This window comes from Panthera leo, chromosome D1 (assembly GCF_018350215.1).
Source record: "Panthera leo isolate Ple1 chromosome D1, P.leo_Ple1_pat1.1, whole genome shotgun sequence".
In the NCBI taxonomy this organism is placed as follows: domain Eukaryota; kingdom Metazoa; phylum Chordata; class Mammalia; order Carnivora; family Felidae; genus Panthera; species Panthera leo.
The window spans coordinates 67,298,073-67,308,276 of NC_056688.1; the positions used below are offsets into that span (position 1 = coordinate 67,298,073).

At 40.6% G+C, this 10,204-nt stretch overlaps 1 protein-coding gene across 1 annotated transcript in view; it reads left to right on the forward strand.

Annotated features, from left to right (window-relative positions):
* CTR9 (CTR9 homolog, Paf1/RNA polymerase II complex component) overlaps positions 1-9,483 on the forward strand; it is a 28,033-nt gene extending 18,550 nt beyond the window's left edge. Inside the window, exons 17-25 of the mRNA XM_042905161.1 lie at positions 1,277-1,393; positions 1,549-1,694; positions 2,882-2,953; positions 3,422-3,557; positions 3,708-3,854; positions 4,201-4,358; positions 5,391-5,487; positions 5,719-5,831; positions 8,397-9,483. Of these exons, the coding sequence (XP_042761095.1) occupies positions 1,277-1,393; positions 1,549-1,694; positions 2,882-2,953; positions 3,422-3,557; positions 3,708-3,854; positions 4,201-4,358; positions 5,391-5,487; positions 5,719-5,831; positions 8,397-8,823 (1,413 nt within the window). The 3' untranslated portion in view covers positions 8,824-9,483. The remainder of the gene's footprint in view (positions 1-1,276; positions 1,394-1,548; positions 1,695-2,881; positions 2,954-3,421; positions 3,558-3,707; positions 3,855-4,200; positions 4,359-5,390; positions 5,488-5,718; positions 5,832-8,396) is intronic.
* Positions 9,484-10,204: the final 721 nt, after the last annotated feature.

Consider the following 10,204-nt stretch of genomic DNA (forward strand, 5'->3'; position numbering starts at 1 on the left):
ATTGTGTAAACATCCAGTACGAAAAGTACTAGACACCATACTTGGCACTAACGTACTAGTATATCAGTAAATACCCAAAAAGTAGGATTTAATATTTGCTTGTTTTACATTCTTCTTTCTCAGTTGGGAAAACTGAGTTTCAGAAAAGTTAAATGACATTTTAAAAAGAAAAAAACTCCATGGGGATTAGTTTTTATCACTATAGAATTTTGTTAGGCCTTTCATATTTATGGAGTGCTTGAACTTAAAGAGTCATATTTAGCATCTAGCGGTGCCTGGCTGGCTCAGTCGGTAAAGCATATGACCCTTGATCTCGAGGTAATGAGTTCAAGCCCTATGTTGGATGTGGAGGTTACTTAAAAATAAAATCTTAAAACAAATACTTAGCATCTATAGCATATTCAAAAGTAAAAACGTCCTTAGGATCTATGGGAAATACTATGATAAAAAAACAAAAAGGTTCTTATCAGAGGTAGATGACAAGGGCAGGCCAGGCTCCTTGCAGTGGTTAACCTTTTTTCTAAGGAGAGTGGATATTATTATCAAATTCAGAATATTTGAAAGGTACTAGCCACAAGGATTTATAGGACCCAGACTGCATATGGTAGTCTCAGAGGTTGTGGTTTTGGAGGTGGGCCTTCCTGTTCTGCAGAATGATAAAGTTGCCTTTTAAAAATGCAAGTTAATTACTAGGGATATTCAGGGGGAAAGTCTTTAACCATCTTCCGTGAAAAAGAGCTTACTTATGACAAGATATGATCCATGGTCAAAAAGTGAAGTGTTCATGACAAAATTGACACCAGTATTGCCATATATTGGTTTTATAAGAAAATTTTAACAGCCAGAACTGTGAAACTTCTCATGCTCATTGCCAGTAGGTCCCATCAATCCTAAAGAAAGGTGGTAGAGAGTATAGCCCAAAGGAACAGGGTATGTAACTTTTAATAAGTTGTCAGTAAGCTTGTCCATAGCTTTTATTGCCAGAGATATGAAAAAAGCCATCCAATCTATCCTTTCAGTATTGGTCCAAGTTTCAAATGGAAAAACTATTTTGAGTATCTAGTTGTTGTTGTTGTTGTTTTTATCAGCTTTTTGTGTTGTGAAAACCTATCCTGGTGAATGTCTAAAATCATTCTCAAATTATTCTTTGAAATTAACCATTCAAAGGGTTAAAACACCTTTTCACGTAGCTTTAAAATTGCTTGAAATCTTGTTACACAATGACAATATCATTTAATCCTTGTTGTATTTTAATTAACTTTTTCTTTTGTTATAGTATGAAAACTGCCTCAGAAAGTTCTATAAGCACCAGAACACTGAAGTTGTACTGTATTTGGCTCGGGCACTCTTCAAGTGTGGCAAGTTACAGGAATGCAAACAGACTTTGCTAAAGGTGAAAAGGAGAACTCCTTATTCTCACTTAATTCTATGCTGCGTTACATACTTTTATTCTATTTTATGCATGTTTGTATACCTAACATTATATTTGAATAAACTTCTTTTCTTGTCATTAGATTATATGAAATATTTGCTGTTTTTTACCTACAGGCTAGACATGTGGCGCCCAGTGATACAGTACTTATGTTTAATGTGGCCTTGGTCCTGCAGAGACTAGCTACCTCTGTTCTGAAAGATGAAAAGAGTAATCTGAAGGAAGTACTTAATGCTGTGAAAGAACTGGAGCTTGCACATAGGTAAAGATTTTGTAGAAACAACTTTTGAAATGCTTTGTTTCTTTAAATTCGTTTGTCTCATACAGTACTGAAAATCACTTCCCTGAAGCCATCTCTACTAGAAGCAGTCCAGTGGTTTTTAAGCCAAAGCAGGTGGCTGCCACCAGGTGGCGCCAAACTGTGACCAGGACCCTGCCAGACTTGGGTGGTGTAGTGTCCCCTAGAACTGGCTGGCTAGTTTTGCAAGCTTGCCCTAAATTTTCATTAATCTGACAGTAATATTACCCAGAATTTTGCACACTTGAAACTTTTAGACTCCACTTATGTTGGTTTTACTACTTATACTGCTGTGTCTTTTCATGGAATATTAATTTTCATTGAGCTAAGATTAAGGCCTGTCCTCTTAAATATTGAATGGGTTTCTGCACTGAGCTCAAAATTTATGTACTTTTTACGGGATTTATTTGTAATTCTGTGCGTGGTAAAATCAAAACTTGATATCTCTTCAGGTTTTGTCTAACCTTATTTAAATTCTTATAAAAGCATTTCTTGCCTCACCTGGTAGACTAAGTGCCTTTATGGCATACACCTCCTAACCCACATGTGGACGTATTTAGTAAATACAGTGTTTAGTTACATATTGGCTGCATGAACTGATTTTGGGTTATTTGTGAATTTACTGATGATATTAAATATGACTACTTATCTTCATGAACTTGTTTTTTATTAAACATATTGAGTGCTACTTTGATGAGAGTCTTTTTAAGTAGGTCTCATATATAATTTTCTTATTGAGATAGCCTTTCATGTATCAAATAGGTTCATGTAAGCCAATCAATACATAAACCTTTTCTCAGACTATTTTTGTAGAGCAGATTAAAAATCTAAAGAGCCAGGGCACCTGGGTGGCTCAGTCGGTTGAACATCCAAAGTGATCTCGGCTCAGGTCATGGTCCTTGTGGTTTGTGGGACTGAGTCCCACGTCAGGCTCTGTGCTGAGAGTGCAGAGGCTGCTTGGCATTTTCCGTCTCCCTCTCTCTCTCTCTGTCCCTCCCTTGCTCATGCATTCTCTCTCCCCCTCTCTCAAAATAAATAAACATTTAAAAAGTAACAAAATAAAAATCTAAAGGGCCTGTTTCATTATAATTTTTTTTCAGTGAAGTATTTTATTTTCTCAGTGAAGTATTTTATTTTCTCATTCCATTTAGATACTTCAGTTACTTGAGTAAAGTGGGAGATAAAATGAGATTCGATTTGGCCCTTGCTGCTACAGAAGCCAGGTAATGTTACTACTTATGGAAGGTGACTTCAGGTAAAGCAGTGATGTTGATGTACACTGGGTGGCCTTCCAGGGGTCGGTCTTTCCCACTTGTCTGTGAGACTCCCCAGCCTGGACAAAGTCTTTTTTCCAAGGGTCCTTTCAGGAAATATGACAAAATCAATTTAGTACAAGTACTAAAATTGTGTGGGGAAAATACTTTCTATCTGTTTTCACTCTTTGATTCACATCTGAAGATAATGTTGAAAATGTATCTGTGATTGGAGAGGACACTTATAATTTGGAAAATTACCAAAGTTGACAGTATTGACTTATGAGAAACTAAGTTAATTTTGCTAATTAAAATATCCCATAAATATCTGCTAATTATCTGGCTCTCTAGCTTGTGTAAGGAAAACAGATCCTCTGAGTTTTTAAGCAAAAAATGTACTAGCTACATTCATGTTTCTCTAAATCTGGAATGTTGTAGGCAGTGCTCTGACTTACTGAGCCAGGCCCAGTACCATGTCGCCCGGGCACGTAAACAAGATGAAGAAGAAAGGGAGTTACGGGCCAAACAAGAGCAAGAAAAGGAACTGTTAAGGCAGAAACTTCTTAAAGAACAGGTATTTATTGTGTTTTCAGTTATACTAGAATTCAAGAATGGTGTGCACACACACATACGCCTTGCATGTTAAAGAAGTCCTTCTGCTGGTATTCGTGATATTTTTTCAACATTTTGATGCAGTTTCTTCCTACTCTTTTTTTCCTCATAGGAAGAGAAACGTCTCAGAGAAAAAGAAGAGCAAAAGAAACTTTTAGAACAGCGGGCCCAGTATGTTGAGAAGACCAAAAATATTCTTATGTTTACTGGAGAGACCGAAGCAACAAAAGAAAAGAAAAGAGGAGGTGGTGGTGGACGGGTAAGATGTGACTATATTTCAGAAGTGAATATAATTGGCTCTGGTTACTCAGTGCTTAGTCCTTAGCTTTGACCTCCTCCTTTGCTAAGAGGCAGTCTTCCAACACAGTGCTTTATATGGTATTATTTGGAAATGCATTCCAGTGTTAGCTCCGTACTTGGACCTGGTGGTGACCTAAGCCACTTGAGCCATTCACCCTAATTAGAAGTCTTCAAAATATGGGTCTCACCCACCACCCCTCCCATGCAACTTGATAAAAGATCCTTCGTTTGTCAAATGGCTGATAGGATCTGACCTCATTCCACCAGCCAGGCGAGAACTGATTATAGTCTTGTTTGGATTGCAGCGTTCTAAAAAGGGAGGAGAGTTTGATGAATTTGTCAACGACGATACTGACGATGACCTGCCTATATCCAAGAAGAAGAAGAGAAGAAAGGGCAGTGGTAGTGAACAAGAAGGGGAAGATGAGGAAGGTGGTGAAAGAAAGAAGAAAAAGAGGAGAAGGTATTATCAATGTGTTGTGAATATATTTATTGGAAAATGTGTGCAATTCAGAATGAGAAAACCTGCGGTGCCCATGCTATCCATGTGCAATCTTAGAAAAGTCACCAAGCCTCAGTTTCCTTTGTGTAAAATGTAATAGTGATGCCCACCTCAAGTTTTGCTAGATGTGTGAATTAATGTGAAAGAATGGCCTTTTATTTTTTTATTTTATTTTTGTTTTAAGTTTGTTTGTTTGCCTGCACGTGCAAACAGGGAAGGTGCTGAGAGAGAGGAAAGAATCCCGAGCAGGCTCTGTGCTGTCTGTACAGAGCCCAACTTGGGGCTCGAACTCACAAACCACAGGATCATGATCTGAGCCAAAATTGGAAGTCAGACATTCAACCAACTAAGCCACCCAGGCGCCCCTGAGAGAAGGACCTTCTAATCTTCTTGGTGCCATTTGCTATTAAGATAAATGGTGCCCCGCCCATCTCTCACCGGAGGTGCCCCTGAGCTGTCCCGTTCCTCACTTGTGGTGCTTCCCTGTCCGGGAACCTCCAGTTGGCTCTGTTAGCAAGGCCTGTTCTTCCCACCCCTGGCTGACTCTACTTGGGGAAGAACCTAATGAATTCGTTCTGACATGGACCTGTTAAATGGAAGCTATGATTGGACATCAGCAGGCCTGGAATGAGTAGCTGGCAAGGAAGGAAGAAGAGAGGAAAGATGTGAGATCAGGAGCCTGGGTCTTTTCTCCCATCCTCTGTCCCTCCACCAAGTACAAGATTCAGGCTTATCTTAGATGAATAAGAGGACTCAACAGAGACTAAATTATTTGGTGGACATTGCATAAATACATGGTTCTTGCAGACTCCTGAGCTGTGTGCAGCAGTTGTAAATTATGGCCTCTGCCCTTGACGAATGTTCAGTATGGTTGAGGATAGCCCAATAGAGAATAGCATTCAGAATGAATAATATTTTGATGACAAAGTAGTCTTAGACCTTCTAGGCATGAGTGAATCTTGACAGACTTTCTCTTGTTGTTCACTCTTGAAGACCTCCAAAGGGAGAAGAAGGATCTGATGACGAGGAAACAGAAAATGGCCCCAAACCAAAAAAGCGACGTCCGCCAAAAGCAGAGAAGAAGAAGGCTGTAAGTTTATAATACTGTGTGGTTTTTATGTACTGCTGTAGGCACAAAGGCTTGCCCTACACAAGCATGTATTCTTCCCCTGCAGTTTCTTCAAACACAAATGCTTCTTTTTGAAGTGTGTTGGTTGCTATTTGTTATCATCACACTGCAGACTAAGTTTAACAAGATGTCCTAACGTAATGCAACCTAGGAATCGTGATTAATCTGCTATGTCTGATCTTCTTTCTGTAGCCCAAGCCAGAGCGTCTGCCTCCTTCAATGAAGGGAAAAATAAAATCCAAAGCTATAATATCATCAAGCGATGATTCTTCAGATGAAGATAAACTTAAAATTGCTGATGAAGGGTATGAATTTTTCCCTTAGCGCATTCTTTTTTTTTTTTTTTTTTTATGTTTATTTATTTATTTTGAGAGAGAGAGAGAGGATGCAAGCGGGAGAGGGTGAGAGAGAGAGAATCCCAGGCAGGTTCAGCACTATCAGCACAGAGCCAGACGCACGGCTTGAACTCCTGAACCAAACTGTGAGATCATGACCCAAGCCAAAACCAAGAGTCGGACGCTTAACTGACTGAACCACCCAGGCACCCCTCCCTTAGTGCGTTCTTTTAATGAAAGATAAGAATGGTCACTGTGCCAAAATGTCTTCCCTCCAGCTTCTTAGAATCTCTGAGGTGGAAGAAACCTTAGCACACCTCTTAATCTAACCCTGTCGTTTTGTCCTGTCACATGTTTTTCCCTCAGAGAAGAAAACCTATTTTGAAATCTCATTTCTCCATGGATATTAGGTAAAATTTCCTGGATGGTATCCTTCTAAATGAATTGTCTCACTTTCCTACACTTACCAAACTGGCTAAAACTGTTATGAGTAGCCTGATCCTGGTCATGTGGAAATGGGACTTTCTTGACCATTTCCTCCCTTGTAGGGCAGTGCTGACTCAGCTGTGCCTGCTCCATGAGGGACTTCTCCTAGACTGCTTGGCCACTACTCTCCTTTAGCTTATGGCACACCTGGAGAAGCAGTATTGATTTTACTTGTCCTAAACTTGTTCCTCAAGCTGGAGGTTCCCCAGCTTGGGATAATGCTATCCCATCCCATGTATTTCTCCTGATGGCTATCATTTCATTCATTTGTTCAACAGTCATTTGAATGTCCATTAAGAATTCCATGAGATAGTGTGCTGAGTGCTTGGGGATGCAGAGGAAAAAGTCCTAGACTCTGGCTTCAGAGAATGTGTGCTTTAGAAGCAGTGAAGTGTAACATAAACAAAAAGCCACATTATAGTGGGATAGGTACTGTCACTTATGGTTTTGTATATTGCTCTCCAGGGTCCATACCTAATCTGGAGTTGAGGGGAGGGTTGTAAGAGACTTGTTTTGTAAAAGAAAGGCTGTTTGAGTTGAATCTTGGAAGAAGAATGGAGTGCTGGTTGGTTAGAGGTGAGCAGTTAGCAAGTTGAGAGAACTAAGGGTGACAGTGGGGCTGCTGGCCCCATAGGTAACGATCTCTAGGGAGGCATCTGTAAAGACTTGCAGTTCCTTTTTTCTCTGAAGACACTGGCTGACACACATTGGGGTTGCTTTGCCCTTGCCCACAGTGTTACCCTGGTCAGTGGTAAAAGGCCAGCATGAGCAGAGCAGTGAAATGTATGGTTTTAGAATGAGCATTGTTAAAATGTGTAGGCAGAAAGGTCCATGTGAGAGGCTGAGCTGCTGTCAAACTATGAGGTCAAGGCCAAGTTGATTTGAGCCATTTGCATCAGTTAAACTTGATCCTGAGTGTCACGAAGTGTTTGCTTATTTGGCCAGGTGGAATGGTGGGAATTGGACCCAGGAGGCCCACTGGCCTTTAGTATATATAGGGAATGAATGTAGTGTCTTCCTCTTACTCTTCATACCCACTCAGGGTGACCGGAGTTACATATTGTATGTGTAACAATATGTTACAGATTCTCAGATTTGTTACAATATGTTACATTCTCAGATTTAAGCACCAAGAGCCTTCCTTCAGTCATGTGAAGATGATTTCATTTCTGAACAGAAGAATGTATTATGTCTCCTTCGCCCTTTTTAGACTGAACCCTGTGCCATTTCATATTCCTTTCCATGGAATCCAAAACTGAGGAATATGCCACAGGGGAAGTATGTTCTCCTGTCCAGAGCTCTGGGGGGTGAGCAGCTGTCACCACAGTTATGGGAATGTTCTTTCCTCCAGAGCCTCCAGGAAGCCAAGATTTCCTGGGTGCCACCACCATATCAAGCATAGGTACAAGTCCCATTCCCTTTAACCCATCAACTGATAAGTAGAGGGGAACTCAGGGCAAAAGTAAGTGAGCTACAGAAGCCTTTCAGCCCTGGCTTCTTATCTTGAGTAAGACTCAGCCTGGTGGAGGGCACGAGTGCAGCAGCAAATCCTGGATAGAAATGGTGCCTTTGCTCTTCAGGTATCTGATAGGACAGGGAAGAGTCCCAGTCATCCAGCCTTGGGAGATGGTTAATTCTTCAGAGTCCCTACAGCCAAGCAAAATCCTAGGTTTCACTTCTGCTATGAATTTGCTTATAAAGATAAATGTAGCCCTTCCTTTTCATAATTTTATGTATGAACTTGAGAAGTGCTTCATTCTGATGAAAGGTGCCTGATAGAACCCAGTGAGAGTCCTCCTTTACTATTTAAATGCTGTGTCATAACTAAAGTGCCTTATTTTTTCTTTTTAATCCTTTTTGATTGTGAAATCTATCAAATTTACAAAACAGAACACAAAACAAATATCACAAAGTGAACACCGGAGTTAACACCCTCCACATCAAGAGATAGAATATTAAATGCCCTTATTTGTTTAGAAAACATTCTCCACTTGTCAAGGCTCCCGTTAGCCCAAATCCTGGTGTCTAACCAGTGCTTGTCTTTGCCAGACATCACCGCAACAGCAACAGCAACAGCGACTCCGACGAGGGTGAACGGCGGAAGAAACGTGCCTCTTCGGACAGCGATTCTGATGAGAACCAGAACAAGTCTGGCAGCGAGGCCGGCAGTCCCCGGAGGCCCCGAAGACAGCAGTCAGATGAGGATTCAGACAGTGACCAGCCAGCCAGAAAGAGAAGGCGCTCGGGTTCTGAACAGTCTGACAACGAATCTGTGCAGTCTGGGAGAAGCCGCTCTGGAGGTTCTGAGATGGACTCTCGCCCGGCTTCTCCAAGTGCCGAGTCAGACCACGATTCCGAGAGAGGATCTGATAACGAGGGCTCTGGCCAAGGCTCTGGAAATGAATCAGAACCAGAGGGATCCAACAATGAGGCCTCGGATCGGGGCTCAGAACATGGATCAGATGATAGCGACTAGGTTTTATTTCATAAATAAGCTTCATCTCTGGAGGAAACTTTTTTAATATATGAAAGCTGTGACAGAAACGCTTCAGATGTTTAGTCAAACAATTGTGAAATTTTTCCTAAGGCAGTTTTTTTTTCTACCCATTTGTATATTACTAAGCCCCAAGAGGTATTTCCTGCGCTAAAGTCCAGTATCTGAGTCTCTTGAGCAAGTGAAGAATGTGACTGTTCCTCGTTGCGGTACAGTTCTACCTGTCATGTGTGAAAACCACAGGAAGAATAAACCCAGATGCTAAATCATTCCTACAGAGGTTTGGCTGAAACTGGCAGAGACGTCTCCTCATCTTCGTACGTTAAGCAGCATACTGTTTTGGTTTTTATTGCAGTCTTTGACCAAGTGGTGCAGGCAACTTGGTGTTCATGTCTTTGTTCCATTTTAAGTTTAGATTGAGAATATTTTTATTTTCTGGAGGAGGAAGTATCTACTGTATAATGGCACCAAAGTACAAGTGAAAGGAAGGTTTTCTCCAATAGTGTAACACTGCAGCCGTGTAGATAAAAACCACAGATACGTAATTTGTTAGGTTGACTAAGATGTGGACAAATGCTTTTCTGTTAGTAGAATGCAAAGACCTACATACGTCACACAATAAAATTCTCTTACCAACTTTTATGGGACATCGTGTCATTTTTATTTGCTCAGTATGTTTGTGTATGAAAATTTAGCAGTAAATAAACTATGCAAATATTTGGAAGAACCTGAACTAGGCTGAAGGTTGTTTACTCAAAACTTTACAAATTTTTTTTAAAAGATTTTATTTTTAAGTAATCTCTCGACCCAACTTGGGGCTCAAACTCACAAGATCAAGAGTCTCATGGTCTACCGACTGAGCCACCCAGGTGCCCCGAAACTTTTATAATTCTTTATAGATTGTGGACTTTTTTTTAAGATGCAAGCAAACTAAGGTACTCATATGTATTTGTATTTTCAATAATTCAGTGATTAACAGTTTGACTAACATTTTTTATGTTGCACTGTATAGTTTGTAGAAAAGCTGTAATTAACTTAGTAAGTATTAGGCATTGAGAATGCAGAGATAAACTGTCTTTCCTGCCAAAAGTCTAATGGAGATCAGTTCATTGTCCCTATGGTGTGAAAAGGGGAATGTTTGCACAGGTTGCGGGTGCAGAATGGAGGATGAAGTCAAGACAAGGTTTCCTGAAGGATAGGAGACCTGTGATGACTCAAGTGACCGGCCAAGTGAAGTATTGGAGTGTGTTCTAGGCTGTGGGGGGCGTGTGTGCAGCTCCGGGAATTCGAATGTAAGAGAGGCAATGAATTTCTGCCTTTGAAAGGTGAGGAGCCTGAGATTCAAAAGTTCATGCAGCTGGTA